Raw genomic sequence first — 18,824 nt, forward strand, 5'->3', positions numbered from 1 at the left:
CGAACCCCATCCACCTTCCATGAAGAGGTAGCCTAGTGATGAGTGTAGCGGCTTGAGAACCTGGGGAATTGGGTTCAATTCCCACAGCAGCTCCTTATGATTCTGGGCAAGTCACTTAACCTTCCATTGTCCCTTGAGCTCTGGTGGTCTAATGGTGAGCCAGGACTGGAACTACCCCTCCTGTCTCTTGTCCCAGCTGGCTCTGTACCACCCCACTTCCCTCTTGACTCCTGGACCCTTCAAAGGCCTTCTTTTCATGCCCTAGTGGTCCAATAGTGAACCAGGGCAGGAGCGATCCTCTTACACTTCTGCCCCATGTAGAGCCATTAAAGAAAATGGCTGCCGTGAGTTCCCGCTGCAACCTTGCAAGAATGCAGAAACTCACGAGATTGCAGTAGGAACACACAGCAGCCATTTTCTTTAGCTGTTCTGCACAGACAAGAGTGTAAAAGGATCCCTCCTGCCCCGGTTCACCACTGGACTACCACAGCATACAAAGGTAGGCATTTGCAGGGTCTGGAAGGTGGGACGTATTGCGGAGTCAGTTGGGACAGGAAATGTGATTGCTCCTGTCCTGGTTCACCGCTGGTCCACCAGGGCTCAAGGCAGGGGAGGCCTGTAATAGGTCGAGGAAGGGTCAGGGGGCACAGACCCGGCTGGGACAGGACACAGAAGGGCTCGCTCATGTCTTGGCACACCACTGGACAACCAGGGATCAAGGCAGGCCTGAGGAGGCCTGTAATGGGTCAGGGGGCACAGAATCGGCCATGACAGTACAAGGAAGGATTGCTCCTGTCCCAACTCACCACTGGACTTACCAGTTCATACTCAAGTCAATATTTTTCCAGAGAAAAAAGTTTAAATTAGTTTATATTTGGATCGGCTTATATTCATGTATATATGTTATATAAATACCCCTAATGTAGGCATTATGCTAAACACACACAAAAAAGGAAAAAAACTCTTACAGGATCTCCAAAGTAGTGAGGTTATAACAAACAATCTTATATTTAAATGCCCTTTAATAGTTCCAGCACAAATAATAATGCACAAAATGACAAGACTCAATATGACTGTGATTCTGCAAGATGCCTGCACCAGGAGTCTTGTAATTAATGATTATGTCATCCAAAGTTTAGTAGTGAGCCTTTAAGAAAAGTGATGCTGAATAATACAGCTGCTGAGGAATGCTTCCAGTGTGTGAGCTATCAGCTGTGCTTCTCAATCTGATAGATCACATTCTGGAAGCATTCCTAATAAGCTTTGGATGACAATCATTGATTATATGTCCTCCCTAAAACTCTTCCACCTATCCCCCCTTGAAACAATTTACACTTATGCAGACGACATCCTCGTCCTCCTCGAGACCGATTCAAACCTCACCGACCTGTCTAAGAACATATCCTCTTGTATAATGAACCTACAATCCTGGGCCCACACTGTGCAAATGAAATTGAATGAGTCCAAAACAAGACTTCTTTGGCTCGGTCCAAAACTAGATCACCTACCCACCTCCATCCCACTACACTCTGGCTCCTCTCTGCAGCTTGAGTTTTCGAGCAAGGCCTTGGGCATCATCATCGATTTCACATTGTCCTTCAATGACCACCTCCAATCCTTGGTAAAAAAAATGCTTTTTCAGCCTTCATATGCTGAGGAAAGTTAGATCCTGCTTCCATCAAAAACATTTTACCCTCCTTGTCCAATCCATCATCCTCTCCAGATTGGACTACTGCAACTCTATCTACTTAAGCCTAACTAAGAAAAACCTCCACAGACTCCAACGGATTCAGAATGCCGCGGCCAAGCTCATCTTCGCTAAAAGTAAATTTGACCATGTCTCCCCGCTCCTGGCCAAGCTCCACTGGCTTCCGATAATCACCAGGGTCCACTATAAATGCGCCTGTTTAACTTTCAAAATCCTATATGGTATCCTCCCTCCCTTTATCCCTCTTTCTTGGAATTCCTCAAACCCTAATACCACCAAATCCTCCCACAAATTAAAACTATCCTTCCCCTCGCTAAAAGGCATTTCCCACACAGGAAAGCTAGGGACCTCCCTCCACTTCAAAATCACTGAGCTCTGGAACAACCTTACCTCCCCTCTTCGGAACTTGAGCTCTCTCCAAGTTTTCCGCAAACATCTGAAAACCTGACTTTTCTCAAAAAATGTAAGTCTCCCTCCAACTTAGGAATCAAGGAAACTCATATCTTGGCATCCCAAGTTCTCTAAATTTTCTTCACACTTCTACCTCTAACCCTCTGTTGTAGTTCCTTCCTATTTCTCCTACTGTAAACCGCGTCGAGCTCTACGAACGTGGAGATGATGCGGTATACAAACCTAAGGATTAGATTAGATTAAACTCCTGAAGTATGGCCATATCAAGTTTTATCATGATCATTGATGCCACCATCAACTGTAATTGAGTTATTATATTGTGCATTATTACTTGTTCTTGGACTATTAAAGTGAAGACAGGGGTCATCATATTGTCAGCACTAGTGGCTATAGGAAAGGAGCTCAGAGAGGTTCTGACGGGTCCTATTAAAGACTTGTTCAACAAACCTCTGGAGACGGGAGTGGTTCCTGAGGACTGGAGAAGAGCGGATGTGGTCCCTATTCACAAAAATGGTCACAGGGATGAAGTGGGAAACTACAGGCCGGTAAGTTTCACTTCGGTTGTTGGAAAAATAATGGAAGTGTTGCTGAAAGAAAGAATAATGAACTTCCTAGAATCTAATGGGCTACAGGATCCGAGGCAACATGGCTTTATGAACCTGATTGAATTTTTTGATTGGGTGACCGGAGAGCTGGATCGAGGACATATGCTAGATGTAATTTACTTAGATTTCAGCAAAGCTTTTGACAAGTTCCTCATAGGAGGCTCTTGAACAAACTTGAAGGGCTGAAGTTAGGACCCAAAGTAGAGAACTGGATTAGAAACTGGTTGACGGACATACGCCAGAGGGTGGTGGTTAATGGAAGTCGCTCGGAGGAAGGAAAGGTGAGTAGTGAAGTCCCTCAGGGTTTGGTGCTAGGGCCTATCCTGTTCAATATGTTTGTGAGTGACATTGCTGAAGGGTTAGAAGGAAAGGTTTGCCTTTTTGCGGATGATACCAAGATTTGTAACAGAGTAGACACCGAGGAGGAAGTGGAAAACATGAAAAAGGATCTACAAAAGTTAGAGGAATGGTCCAAAATCTGGCAACTAAAATTCAATGCAAAGAAATGCAGAGTAATGCATTTGTGGATTAATAATTGGAAGGAGCTGTATATGCTGGGAGGGGAGAGGCTGATATGCACGGATGGGGAGAGAGACCTTGGCATGATAGTGTCTGAAGATCTAAAGGCAAAAAAACAGTGCGTGGGATGAACACAGAGGATCTAGAAACAGAAAACAATAGTAAATATTGCAGAACTAAAGCCAGTACTGGGCAGACTTGCACAGCCTGTGTCTGTATATGGCCGTTTGATGGGAGGATTGGCTGGGGAAGGCTTCAATGACTGGGAGGGTGTAGATGGACTGGAGTGAGCTTTGACAGAGACTTCAGTAGTTGAAACCTAAGAACAGTACTGGGCAGAGCTTCAGATTCTTGCCCAGAAATAGCTAAGGAGAAGAAGAACCCCCCCCCCCCCCCCGCCCAACAAATTTTGAGAGTGAATCAGGTTGGGCAGACTAGATGGACCATTCGGGTCTTTATCTGCCATCATCTACTATGTTACTATCAAGCTAAGAGCTTAATAAATTCTGCACGTCCAGTATCCCTGACCGTGAAGAAGAATGAAACGCATCAGAGGGGACTGGTGCAGCAACGTTAAGAGCTAAGTTTGCCATTTAACTTAGTTTAATGATAAGATTCATACTTTAGTATCACCTATGAAGAGTTTAAAGAAAATATAAAAAGAAAAATCTTTAAAAAAAAACTTATAATGAAATATTAATGATAAAGTTATTATAATTCACAGCATAATAAAAGGGAACCAGTGAGGAGTGCTGCCACGCCAATCAAGCAGATTTGGGTGGCGTTCTGAGGTCCCTCGGTGTGAATGAATGATTTGTATGCCAGAAGTGCACAGCACTATTGATTGTTATAGTATGTGAATAGTTAATATACTGTGCCCAAAAGTGTGTGGAACTATTAAAGGCCATTTAATTATAAGGTTCCATTTGTTATAACCTCTTTGACATTATTATGAAACATGGCCATATCAGAATTACAATGGTAGATGTATATACTTATTTGTGTGGTCTTAACAGATGATTGACTTATTTATATTTTACTGTTTATTAATTGTTGTAGAAAAATATTGTATTAAAGATTTACATAATTATTGCATTCTGAATTTGTATATTGACAACCACTAAGACCCTACCCCCATTTGTCAATTTGGGTTGGTACTAATTGTAAGGATTCCATATTTTCTATTCTTTTTCTTAGAAAAAATTAGCATTTGTCCTGGAATATATGTTGATGTTTAGTGCAATGGAGGGGGTAGAGAACTGAAAAGGCATAGCGATTAGACAGATTAGCTAGCAGTGGTTAGAGAAAAATATAGGTATAGAGCAAGAAAGTAGCTCAAAAAGAAAATAATTTTTACACTGCACAGTATAAAATTAAATTTATTTAGTTAAAAGTTAAAAGAAACTGCTTGTTGTATTGTGAGCATATCAGAAACTGTTTCTTACCATAGACCTGCGGATTAGGGATAGCCTGCTCTTTGCTTTATTCTCGGCAAACTCTAGGCTGCTGATATCTTTGAGTCGAGCCTTGTATTTATTCATCTGCTCTATTACAATCAACTCCACACAACTAAGAGAGAAAAAAAGTGATAATACAGCAAATTAAAGGCATGATGAGTCTAAACAAACAAAAGTAAAGGAGGATTGTAGCAGGGCAGAATCAGACCCAGAGATTCCATGCATTATTGAAGGGGAGGAACTGAGGCCCACATAAAGCAGACCCAAACAGAGGAACAAACTTTGTATCGGTGGATAAAAATTGATAATTTAAAAAAAAAAATTCGATTTTTAAAATAAAAATCAGCTGGAATATGCTAGATCTCGGGCAAGCATCCACTGTGATATAGTTCAAGGAAGCGTTATAAACTTGTTTTCATGCATTTTTATAAATTGAAGTAGAGTATCATGAGTTTGTCAGTTTTCAGTAAATTTGGAGAAGGTGGAAAGTTGTAGTGTTATAAGCACAGTTCCGTGATGAGTCTGATTGTATAATGTCATGTTTGCTATTTTATTTTGTAAGCTATTTTATTTTGTCTTCTTATTATGAATGTTTTGTTGTAATCCGCATAGAATTGCGGGATATGCGGACTATAAATTAAAAATAAAATAAAATGCTTTCTTGAGGAAAAATCTATATAAAGATAGTTTTATATTTAAGGTACACTATAGTCCAAAGGTATTTATCATGAAATAAGGATTAGCTTTTTATTATGTAGCATGAGGCTGTATATTCATGTACTTACATTTTTGGTAAATGAATTCCATTAATCCATTCATAATGTCATAGGTAATGTTTCTTTCTAGACGATATTATCACAGATGCTTGGTTTTGCATTTCTCAAAACTGTGAATTTGTGTTTGCAGAGATAACATGCTTCTTCAAAGCAATAATGTTACAAAATATACAGAGTTGCGAAAAAGACCTTAGCCCCACTATTCCTTTGCAAATTGATGTACACAGAATTAATCCAATTGATTCAAACGGAATCAACCCTTTACTTCTTAAGTGTTAAGTTTATTTATCTGCACATGGAGTTAAGTGTGAGGAGAGAGGGGTAAGCAGTAAAAATGAAAGTGAAATCTTTTGAGCAGAATACTCCACAAGTCTTGGGATCTTTGTGTGTATAGCCTGAGGTTTATTATATTATTCTCTCCTTGGAGGAGAAAACCTATAATGGCAGCAGGCCATAAAGAGACCCTTTCTGGGAATGTTTTAATGAAGTTCCTTTACCTATGGGTAAGGCAGGCATGTGTGCAAAATGCAAACACTACAAAAAAGAAATGTAAGACCCAGTGGCTTGAAAGAAACATTATTTTTAGAAGTACTTTCATGAAGATGACAAAAGGAACATGTTTGAACAGGCAAGGATCTTCCGGTTGGCAAATGTTTTGATTTCATCATATTTCTTAAAGACTGTCATGAAGAATTATAGGAGTTCTGATGGGTACCACATTAGATGTGGTCGGTGTCAGTGGTGTGCAAAAGCCATAGAAGGGGGGTATATGGAGGGAGATGAAAAGCGGGAAGTTGCTAAAATCTAAATGTATAACAAACAGTAACAGTCAGCAAGTGGTATATATGATTGAATGCCCTTGCAAACTGCTGTATATTGGTCATACGAGCAGACTGATCAAAACTAGATTAAACGAGCACAAATCCCGGATATTGAATAAAAATCTTCAGACGCCCATGGTCCAACATTGGTTACAGAAGCAACATTCAGTGGATGATATTAGGTGGCGAGTTATTGATCAACTACAAGACGGGAGGGAGGTCGGTAATTTAGAGAAAGCTTTGAATTTAAAGAACAGCCCGGCTAGGTACGGTAGAGCTCGAAGGTCTAAATGCTGAAATGGAATGGGTTAGTCTATTTTAATACTCAACCTTAGTATATTTATAGGCTGGGGTCTCTTCTGTTGGGTTTATCCCTGTGGTATGGGTTTGGAGGTGGTCTCTTTAAATATCTCTCACACAGAGGGTCAATAAAGTTATTTAAGTAACGTTCAAGAATGCCGTGGACATCTTGCTCTCAGCACAGGGAGAGTCGGATGACTATAGCAGCACTGGTAGGACCATTCTTGTAGTGGTTTGTAATGTAGCTAATTTACTGAATTTCTGAGGAACCGGTAGTTGTTTAAGCATATAAAACTTTAACGAGTTTATACATTATGTTTACTTGTAGGAAGTTCCTTGATAAGTGGTAGCGAAACATGTTGGACTCCACATCTCCCAGGTCGTAATTAAGGAAACTATAAAGTTAAGTTAAAAAGTTTTTCTATAATACCACTTTCTAGAAATGATTTAAAGACACAAGTTTATTATTAAAACTATGGCAATTTGATAAAAAGCCGGTGAGGATTTATCACCCAAACTCCCAGCGAAACAGTTGATGTAGTGGAGGAGGGGGTGTAACTGAGGCTTTTATGATTGAAGGAAAGTTCTTTAAGCTATCACGAGTATATATCATCACTCACAGCACTTGTTGAAGTCAAATGTCTATAGCTATGAGTATAAGGATTGCGTAAAGTTAACCATCAAAATAGAACAATATGAAGAATTGTTACTCAGGAATTGACTGCAGAAGGACAACCTATGTAATTTAGCTAAATTTGAAACAGGTCTAGACAAAACCATCATAATTTTTTCCTCTGATGTTTTGGTTTTTTCCATTGTGGAAGAAAAGTATCTAACTTTTGAGAGTGTTCAAGTTCAGCCCAAAACATGACCGTAACATGCCGCCTCCTTGAAATTAGGTTGAACCGCAGAGAAAAAAAGTCTTAAATCAGAGTTTTAAAAATCACAAATTAGATGTTCTTGCAAGGAAAAACATCCTTCTGCCACTTTATGATATTTTTCAGACTTTTTCTTTTTTGAAAATGAGTATCATAATTTTCAAAAGATGTTACAAGTGAGTCATCATACTTTTTTAAGTGTAAATTGAAATCCCCTAAGATAACAATTTGTTCAAATTGTAAATGATGTTGAGCAATTCTCTCTATCAAAATATCTATGGAAGCCGTAAATGAGAATGGAGCTCAATTGACAAGAATTCCCTTAGAACTACAAGCAGATGAAAAGCTAAATGCAAAAGACAAGGAATCAGATTGTCAGATGGTACTATCAAATTATTGTAATAGACAGCATGTTTTATAAATAACTAAGACCTCTCCTTCTCTATGAGATTTATAGGGCTAGATTAACTAAGCCCACTGATCATGTCCTGAGCAGTTTGCAACCCTGATCCAATTCACTAACCTTCCACCCGATCCGATCTGAACATGCAAATGTGGGGAAGGGCATCCAAAAGTAGGAAGGCAGCGATTCACAAAACAATTTCAGGAACCCTGACTGGGATGCCCGATCAAAAAAGAAGCGACTGCTGAGGACCAGTCACTTGCGTCCCTGCAGAATCTCCTGCTCTCTGGCGCCCTGATTCTCCCAAAGGAAAACAGTTGCAAGATGTTTGGAGACACCACAGATAGGGATAGATTCTCTCCTGCTCTCTGCCGCCCTGCGCGAGCCTGTGGTTTTAACCCATGGGTTTAAAGCGAGGCAGCACTACAGCGTGTTCTGTTCCAGACTGGAACCTGCCGTAGTGCAGCCCTGCTTTAAAGCCACGGACTCAGGAGTAACCCTTCCCTGCAGCGTATCCTGAAAAGTGCCTAAGAAGCGGAGAGGGAGAGAAGCAGGCACTGCTGCCACAACTCAGGCACCTGAGCCAGGAGGGACGAAAGGCAGAGGCAGTCACGGGTGGGACTATTCTGGATAATAAACTTTTTAGGATGCGAGTCTTTCAGCTGAAGGATAAACGAAGGACCTTTGGGCTCCCAGCTGGATGGGAATCACATTTCAGAGAGGGAAGGCAATGGTGGGGTCCGGGAAATTGCGGGACGGGGCTTGGTCCCTGGAGCTGGCAAGAGGGAAGTCAGGAGAGCAAGCGCATATGCAGGCCATCTACAGGCAAAGAAAATGGTCTGCGCATGCGTCTGGATCGCTCTACAGCGATCCGTGCAGTCGCTGTGAGGCGTGCCTCTGATTGAGATAATTTGCATGTTGAGGCTTACTGAATTGGTCGGCTGGGAAGACTCGGCCACAGATCGGAAAGGTAAAAGGAGCTTAGTGAATCTAGCCCATCGTTGGCTGTAGTCTAAAGGGCAAAATTTGTACAATATAATCTAGGTCTCTCTTCTGCTGATAACCAAGTCAAAACTGGAGACTAAGAGGCTGATAATCAGATGGCTATCTCCTGTTGGCTATCTCCTGTTTAGTAGATTGGCTGGTGACTGGCTATGTCGCATGACATAGCTGGTCACCATCGATATTCAGTGGCTTGCTGGCTAAGTTTGACCGGCAGACAGAGCCGCCTAAAAGAGTAATCTATCTTTGGTTGTTGAAACTTAGTCTACCTCTGAATATTGGCCTAGCTGGCTACATCCCAACAGGCCAAATCTAAACCTGAAATTCAGTGCTGGTTGCCAGGAGAAGGATTTTGTAAGGTTCTTCAACAGAATGCAAACTTGTCTTTTTGATCTGGTTTTCAAAGGATGCTCAGATGGGAGTGAGAGTTTATGCTGTGCTGCATTTGTTACAGGTATGAGGATTTCTATGTGTATGATTATTTTATTGTAACTCACTTTAAGCAATGGGTAAAGCATGCCCTCAATTGTAATAAATAAAACTACAATAGCGATAAGAGAAGGGAGGGAACAGGATACAGAATGCAGAAAATACAAGTGGATCTGATTGGCCCAACACTTTCTGATACTCTATGATGAGAAACAAGATAAAGTTGAAAGTGAAATTCTTACGCAGTTGTTTTGCCAATATCCTGCACACTCTGTAGTGGATCAGTAGTGTCTGGACATCTCAGGATACACGGGGCAAACACGATGGCCAAAGCATTAGCTGACATCCTATTTGTTTCTTCCTGTAAGGCAATCCTAAACAACCACCAGCAGAAATTCCAGGTTATCACTGTTAAAGAACTTCATTATAAACAAAGTTTTCATTATAAACAAAGTTTATGGATAAGGTAGTAAAAAGTATCTATCTATCAACACAAACTTCAATAGATATATTGGAATCTGTAATGTGTCATAGTCCAAAAGTACACATGGTTTGAGAGCAAGAAGGAACCAACACAGAACTGAAAACACAGTGCCTAGGAAAGTTCTACTAGTGTCCTACTGTGTGGGTTCCCACTTGACATGCAAGCATGGGTTCCTCAGTCTGATGATATAGCTGAAGAAGACAATTCCGGGGGGGGGAGGGGGGAGGGAGGTGGGAGGGTATGTGAGAATACATCAGACATGGTGTCCTCACAGAATACCTGCTACAGGAGAGTAACTTCAATTTTTCCAAGGAAAGCAGGCCCAATGTATTCTTACACGTGGGAATCCCTAGCTACCAGGTTTATGGAAAATAACAAGATTAGGACAATAGGGATCCAAAATGTCAAGGTCTCAAAGCCAATTAACCTAAAAATATAGCCAACTAGTCATGAAGGTGTAGACTGGAACAAAAGAAAAATGGGCCTAAGAAAATGGAGCTGGATTCTAGACATCAAACAAATTCTGCAGGACTAACTGAACTAGCTGTCACTATATCTTGCTCAAGGCAGTAGTGTGATGTAATTGTGTAGACCACCAAAGCCCATATTGTAGTCTTGCATATAAGAACTTAAGAAAAGCCTTACTGCGTCAAACCAAAGCCATCTAGCCCAGTATCCCTTCTTCATGGTGGCCAATCTAAGTCGCAAGTACCTGGCAAAAACCCAAATAGTAGCAACATTCTACGATACTGATCCAGGGCAAGCAGTGGCTTCCCCCATTCTGTCTCAATAGAAGCTAATCTCATGTGGGCTACCGAGAAAGCCATGGCCCTCTAGTGCAGTGGTTCTCAAACCTGTCCTGGGGACCCCCCAGCTAGTCGGGTTTTCAAGATATCCCTAATGAATATGCATGAGAGAGATTTGCATATAATGGAAGTGACAGGTATGCAAATCTCTCTCATGCATATTCATTAGGAATATCTTGAAAACCTGACTGGCTGGGGGGTCCCCAGGACAGGGTTGAGAACCACTGCTCTAGAGTCAGCTCAGCTCTAGACATGAAGGAGATGTAATCTACTAGCCAATTGGAAAGAGTATGTTTGCTGATGGCTACTTACATCCCATTTGGGTCATAAGAAACAAAAATCTGGGTGTACTATCTATAGGCTTTAGTCTATTCCATATAGAAGGCCAAAGCTTGCTTAAAGTCAAAGGTGTGCAGTGCACTTTCACCAGGATGAGAATTCTAGACAATTCCCCATACTTGCATGCTCCGCAGAAGGAATCCATTCCGGATTTTTCGCTCTGTCTCTGTAGTACTTCACTGATCGGTTTAGTGCCCTCTACAGTCTGTACTCAAGCACCAAGAGGCACCCACCTATGTGAAGTAGCAGCAACTGTAATACCAAGCTAAACAAAGTGTTCTGCTGAAAGAACAATTCCCCAAGAAAATGAACATGGAAATAAATTCTTCCCAGCCCTCAAAGGCTGAGAGGCCTCCAAGAAGCAGCTTGGAGAAGCATAAGCAGACCAACTGTAAACAGGTGCAGAAAAGCCAGGGCGGGGAGTCTAGATGTCTCACCTATCTACTGGAAAAGAACTTACCAGGGTAAGTACACAATCTCTTTTTCCAGTGCAATAGGTGAGACATTCCAGACAATAGGGACATACAAAAACAGTTCCCCCAAACAGCTAGGGTGCGTTTGTGCGCCTGCCCCTAAGACTGAGGACATGAAGGCCAAGTCTTGCCATGCAGCAACATCCATTCTATAAAACTTGAAAATGTGGGAAGAAAAAAACCATGTTGTTGTCCTGCAAATCTCCTTAGGAGGGACAGATCTAGCTTCGGACCACGAAGAAGCCACACTCCTGGTAGGAAGTGCCCTGACAGAAACAGGGGACTGTTTCCCAGAAAGATTGTAGGCTGACAAAATGGCCCTACGGATTCATCTGGATATCTGGGCCCTAGAAACAGAAGCACCCCGCTTAATTGAATGAATCAGCACAAACAGATTATCAGAGAGGCGAAACTTGTGAGTGACCTCCCATCCACGCAGGAGAACAAAAACATCTCTTAGTGAAATCTTTCACAGAAGCAACCAAGATTCTGTACACAAGCAGGTTTAAGTACTGAAATTCTATGCTCTCAAAATCCAGGCCATGAGAGCTAGGGACTGGAGGCTGGGTGCAGAACAGATCCCTCATTCTGCTTGAAGAGGGTTAGAAAAGACTCCAATCTCTGTGGTTCTTCAGAGGACAACTACAGAAGGGGCGAGGGGGTGGGTGTCTCAGCCAGAATGCAGTGATTAGGAGTTTCAGCAAAGGAAATTGGGCGAGATCTGAGGGGTAAATGAGATCATTAAGAGGGAAAATTTCTGATTTTTCCCAGTTAACTGAGTATCCAGAAAGCTTGGAGTAATGAGAGACAATATTAACGAGTGAGGGAAGGGAAGCAACAGGATCTCGGATAAAGAGAAGGACATCATCAGCGTATGCTGCTAATTTGATATGACAATAAGTGGTTTCAATTCCTGTTATTGTTGGGCATTGTCGGATAGCAGAGAGGAGAGGTTAATGTTTTGTTTTATTTTTTGATACCCTGTACTTGAACTGTTTCTTATATTTTTTCAAAAAACTCAATAAAAAATATTGAACTAAAAAAAAAAAAAAAAAAAAAAGGAGTTTCAGCAAAGTTTTCTCCATGAGAGATACGGGAGGATCCTTCTCCTAATGGAGGAGAAACACATTTGACAGTAAACTACCATGTGATCTGAGCCTGGAACAAAACTGAGGGACTGTTTTTGTGAGTAGCAAAAAGATACATCGAGGGAGTGCCCCATTCTCTTAAGATCTTGATGGCTACACCCATGTTGAAAGACCACTCGTGAGGTTGCATCACCCTGCTCAATATGTCCACCAGATTGTTCTCCTTGCCAGTCAGGTATGTGGCTCATAGAACCATTCCACGAAGGACAGCCCACTTCCACATCCTCCAAAGGTTCATATGGGCCCTCCAAAGGCCCTCTAACATGATGTTGAGATTCCAGAAAGGGAAGGGATCTCGGATTGGCAGCCTAAGCTTCAGGGCTCCTTTGAAGAATCTAATAATGGCTGGGTGAGCAGCCAAGGAGACTTGCTTCTTTTGGCCTCTAAAGAAAGTCAGGCCTGCCATCTGCACCTTAAGGGATGCCACCACCACTAATCCCGTGTAAAGACACTCTTGAAGGAAGGCCAGTACCAACTGTACTGATGCTTTTGCGCTCCAGATCCTCCTTATTGCACCAGTGCTGAAAAGTATTCCACATCTTGGCATATGCTGAAAGAGTGGATGGTATCTTGGCTTCTGAATATCCTTTCTTGGCTAGCACCACATGCTCAAGATTGAAGCAACCCGGATCTTCTAGAGCAATTGGTACCTGTGTGAGCAACTCTGGATACACCTGAAGCCAGAGACATTTGTCCATTTGTAGGTGTACTAGATATACATACCAAGGACATCTGGGCCAACGAGAATCACCCTCCCTGTGTGAGATGCTATGCAACAGACCACCTGACCTATCAGAGGCCATGAAGAAAATACATATAGCAGTCCAGACTTCAGCCATGGTTGCACCAGAGCATCTAGCCCTGCACTTCCGGTTTCCTATCTTTGGCTGAAAAACTTAGGTGCATTCTTATTGAGTGCTATTGTCACCAGATCGAATGTCGGATGCCCCCAATGCCCAACTATGTCTTGGAACAGCCATAGAGCCAGCTACCATTCTCCTAGGTCTAATATCTGTCTACTGAGGTAGTCTGCTTGCACATTGTTCACTCCAGCTACATTTGCCGCTGTAATGGTCAGCAGGTGTTTTTCTGCCCAAGCAAACAGTAGTTTCACCTCTAGCTGGAGCGATGTGCTTCTGGTGCCTACTTGCTGGTTGACATAGACCACTGATGTGGCATTATCTGAGAATACTCTTACAGCTCTGCCTTCCAGCTCCGACTGTAGATTTCGCAGAGTCAGGTGAACCACTCTCAGTTCTAGTCTGTTTATTGAATACTTCCACTGGGATGGTGTCCACTTTCATTGCACCAAGAGACCACTGCAATGTGCCTCCCAGCCGAATAGGCTGGCATCTGTTGGCAGTGTGACCCAGGAATTGATCTGAAGTGGAATCCCTTTTGCTGGAGACTGTGGGTTAAGCCACCAGCTGTTGTGGGCTGCCTCTGTCCAGGGAAGAGGGGCTTGTAGGGAGTCTCTCTGAGGACACCAACAAAACAACAGCGCATCCTGAAGTGGACGCATATGCGCCCTTGTCCAGTGCACTACTATCGAGCCCAGAACCTATAGGTAAGTGTCACATTGTAGGTGCTGGCTACGATAGTAGGTTCATAATTTGCCCCCAAAGCATGCCTCTGGTAGAAAAACTTGGCCTTCCGCCATATGAAGAGAACTCCCAGATTTTAAGAAGGAAAAGTCCATAGAGTATAATTGAGAAAGATATGTGGGTAGCCACTGCTTGCCCTAGATCAGTAAGCACAGTACTGGGTAGAACTTTGGATTCTTGCCCAGTAATAGTTAAGAAAAAATTTAAATTGAATCAGGTTGGGCAGATTGGATGGACCATTCGGATCTTTATCTGCCGTCATCTACTATGTTACTATGTGTGACTTTGGAAATACAGTAAACCCCTGTGAATTCGCAAATTGCGGACTCAGTCTTTCATGGTATTTTCTGACCACCTCTACTGGGAACTAAAGTAAGGCTACACCAATCAGGAGCTGCTTCGACGTGCCAGATAGCATGTCAAAGCAGCCCCTGATTGGTGTATCCTGACTTTAGTTCCTGGAAGAGGCGGTCAAAAAAACACTAAGAACGATCCTGCACCCGATTTTCAGCACCCGCCGCCACCCCTGAAGCCCTCTCCTGTCTCTGATCCGCTCCTAAACCACATCTGCGGTTTTTTGAAATTCGCAAGTGCTCCTGGAATGGAACCTCCGTGAATTTCAGGGGCTTACTGTAGTGGGTTCACTGACCGGATTAGGTTCAGGGCAGTCCACCAATTTGAATGTTTGCAGGGAAGACAGTTGGTCAGAAATCTGAATTTTGTTGTGAAAGTCCATAAAAGTTTATTAGGATTTTTTATATACCGCCTATCGAGGTTATCTAAGCGGTTTTTACAATCAGGTACTCAAGCATTTTCCCTATCTGTCCCAGTGGGCTCACAATCTATCTAATGTACCTGGGGCTATGGAGGACTGAGTGACTTGCCCAGGGTCACAAGGAGCAGTGCGGGGTTTGAACCCACAGCCCCGGGTGCTGAGGCTGTAGATCCAACCACTGCGCCACACACTCCTCTGGTAGCTTTAAAGGTGTTCTCCCCATGGAGCTGGGTTAGATGCTCTCTCAGGGTTTCAGCAGCTGGCATTGTACTTGTTGCAGGTTTCCGGGTCTCACTGCATCTTTGTTAGGTAGAAACCGACGTTTCAGCCTGGGGAACAGGTTCAAAAGCCTTGTGCTATGCCCCAGATGCTGAGTGGGTGCTAAACTTTAAGTTTCCACCTCCTTGCTTCACTTGATGTGGCATGTGGCGCAAGGGTGTTCTTCCGCTGCCCATCCTTCACAAAGAAGGCATGATATAAGGGTATTATAGTCAGAGGACATCCATCCCTGCCACTTTGGAAGCAAAACAAGGTATTTTGGAGAAGTTTGAGAACTTAGAAAAAAAATTGGGAAAATCCAAGATGGCCACTGCTGATAAATTTAAATGCTAAAAAATCAGCTTAAAATCACTTCAGGACTGACCAAAACCTCAAAAAACAATTTTAGGGGAGAAAGACCAATGCCCTAGCTATAGAAACAGTTAAAATCAGCTTTTGAAGACAACCCCCCCCCATTTTTCCACAGGCTGTCACAGTCTTACTCGTAGACCATGTGCTGGGGAAATGGTGCTGCTGCTGCCTGCTTCAGCTCCTCTCAAGTGCAGCTGTTCTAGGAGAGGCCCTTTGCTTCCAGCTACTCTGCCGCATCATTGGGATCTTTGGGCTGCCGGTCGGACCCCTTCCCCCTCCAGACCTGTCATGAAAAAGGGGGGGGTAGACGAAATGCAGCCGGCACCATGAGCGCTCTAAAGGAACACTATTAGTGCCTAAACAGCCTGTGCTCCAACCTTTGACCAAGTCAAAGGGGTGAGCAAACACCAGAGGAATGAACCCCAAGCTCCACTAATCTTCAGCAGGCTGGCTGAAAACAGCTCCCTAAAGGTTATACCTATCAGCTGCAGATTTAAAATCTATTCCTCTCCACGCAGAGTATACCCTTATTAAAAGGGATCTCTAATTTCACAAAAAGATCATGACTAGAGTGAAAACCGCAAAATGAAAAAGAAATAAACCGAGCAGATCAGAACACACCGTTCATGCTGAAGGGGGCAGCAGACTCCTGGGAAAGCTGTGACTGACATCCTTCTGCAGCATGCTCACGAGAATGGACAGAGTACCCTAAGGTTCATCAAACCATTCCTATTGCATTGGAATTTATTTTGTCAATGATCTTATCCCATAGCATTATCATAGAACAACATAAATGCAACATATCTAGATAACCCTTTGTGGATATAGAGAAACATGCTTTAGCTACTGTAAAATCCCCAATTAAATAGAATTACAGTGTGAGGATAAGCTGTTCATTTTTATTAGATGACTAGTATGTGTTGAGTTAGGATAAAAACCTGTATTGTAATTATGGCAAATTGTAACCCATTAACTGTATATTATATATATTAACCTATAACCCGTTCTGAGCTCGTTGGGGAGAACGGGATAGAAAACAAATTAAATAAATAAATTTAGCAATGAGGATAATTTTCAAAAGCATTTTATGCAGGTAAAGCAATAGTCTTTTTTTTTTTTTTTTTTAATTGTACATGACTTTATTTGGTCTGAGTGGGGTTGGGGAGGGATTTATAATTATGTGTGTACCTTTGACAATTCATTCATTCATAAGTACTTAAATTAACCCAGAAAATCTGTATGTGCCGAACAGCAGGTGTAAAAATAATCGCTTCCGTTCTCTGGAGTAATTTTGTTTTGAAAGTTTGCTGAAGTCTACATGTGTTTTACAAATGCATGCAGTTGTAAACTTACCCCTTTGTGGTTGGGAAAAGGGCTATGCAAAATCAAAGATAAGAGACAGGATTCAGATCTCCTGCACTGCTGGACTAGCTAGACTAAGCTTATCCACATTTGGCTAGTGGATATTTTTGACAAGCCTTCTCCCCCCTCTACCCAAGAAGAAAACATTGATCTGATATTTCCAAAGTCTAGCTCCTGTTTTCTCTCTGAACTCCCAATGCTTTGCTTTCACATATATTATTCTTCTGCCCTCAATACCTCATTTCCAAAGGTTAGGTTATTGTGATTACCTCACAAGATGAAAGATGAGGCGTTCCAAGGTACTGAGGTGTGTGCGAGAGAGCTGATCAATTACAGAATATACTCCCCTAATGGTGTCCTTTTTCTCCTGAAGACCTAGAGAAACCAAAACAAAAGCCCCATCTCTAGCTGGACTTAAACATACAGAGAAAAAGCCAATCACCAGTCAAATTTTCCCATTTGGAGTACAACCTGATGACTGCTTAGCTGTGCAGTATGCTATCTTGCATTTCTTTTCATCTGCTACAGATATACAATAGATGCTTTATTTTTTTTTTCAAAAATTTAAAAATTCTATTAAAAATCACAGCTAAGTCGCAAAATTCTCCCAAAGTCAAGAACAGTATTGGAGTAATATTTAACTTGTGGCTTTTTTCTTAAAGGCTGGCTGGTACAGGTTTTTCTATACCCAGATATTCAGCAATGGGGCCATTCTTGGATAATGGTGCTGAATCTTCTATTTGGCAGCCACTGGAAGTTACCTGTACACTGTCAATATTCAGTGCCAGAATCCAGACAACTATGCAGGTAAGTTAATATAGCTACTGGCCTGACTTAACTTGCCTAGATGTTATGTTATGTGCAATCTTATATCCAGCCAAATCTTCATTAACTAGAGTTCTAGTTGGATTACAAGCAGCATATTGTTACATAGAATTCTGTATTAACATGTTACAAAGAATTATGAATTTGAAATTTTATGTAACCCACTTATTACTATGTGGCGGGATATAAATTTTTTAAATAAAATAAAACATATGCTATATAAAGTTATAAAATTGTTATTGAATTGTGCATCCAGTCTGAGGTAATATATCAAAGACAGTAGCTTATCATTAAGATTGTCTTTATTTCAGTTGACTTGTATTATTAGTCTGAGTCTCTTTGGACCCCTGTAGGAATTTCTTAAAAAACATGTTTTTAGATTTTTGCAAAACAGTGCATATACTGTGGTTGTATGAAATGTGATGGGAAGTGAGGTCCACACTTTTGCTATTTGAATGATTTGCTGTGAGATGTCTTGTATTTTATATCTTTCAGAGTTGGGAATGATAGGATCATGCTGTTAGAGTTATGTTGATCAGCAGATCTACCAATAGTTCAGTAAATCTAGGGAAGCAATTAGGGATATTGCTGTATAGTGTTTTAATGTTAAGCAGCATAGTTTGAATTCTATTCTTTTTTCTATCGGTAACCAGTTAGTTCTATAAGCAGTGGTGTGACATGGTCAAATCTTGTTTTGTAATATATGATTTTCGCTGCAGTGTTTTGTATTAGTTGGAGCTTTTCATTAGTTTTACAGAGATACCTGAGAGTAGAGCATTGCAGTTGTTTAGTAATGACACTATCATTGACTGCACTAGTATCTTTAGTGCTGTTAGAAGTATGGTCTTACCTTTCTTAGTTTTTGTAGTGTGAGAAAGGATTTTCAGACTAAGTTGTTAACATGTTCTTCAAAACATACCCCCCCTGGTAGCGCAGTTTTTTGCGCTGACTGTGGCGGTAACAGCTACGATGCTCATAGGAATTCTATGAGCGTCAGAGCTGTTAGCGCCATGGCTAGCGCTAAAAAACACACTATGGTTTTGTAAAAGGGTGGGGTTAATGAGCTATC

At 41.8% G+C, this 18,824-nt stretch overlaps 1 protein-coding gene across 5 annotated transcripts in view; it reads right to left on the reverse strand.

The window, feature by feature from the left end:
- The window catches only part of MYO9A (myosin IXA), a 517,771-nt gene that overhangs the window by 45,298 nt on the left and 453,649 nt on the right, over positions 1–18,824 (reverse strand). For all 5 annotated transcript variants that reach the window (XM_033919771.1, XM_033919772.1, XM_033919768.1 and 2 more), the window contains 3 exons: positions 17,200–17,305; positions 9,552–9,683; positions 4,689–4,812 (listed from right to left, as the gene is read on the reverse strand). In XM_033919771.1, coding sequence (XP_033775662.1) covers positions 4,689–4,812; positions 9,552–9,683; positions 17,200–17,305 — 362 coding nt within the window. The remainder of the gene's footprint in view (positions 1–4,688; positions 4,813–9,551; positions 9,684–17,199; positions 17,306–18,824) is intronic.

Source organism: Geotrypetes seraphini, chromosome 14 (genome assembly GCF_902459505.1).
Source record: "Geotrypetes seraphini chromosome 14, aGeoSer1.1, whole genome shotgun sequence".
NCBI classification, from domain to species: Eukaryota; Metazoa; Chordata; class Amphibia; order Gymnophiona; family Dermophiidae; genus Geotrypetes; species Geotrypetes seraphini.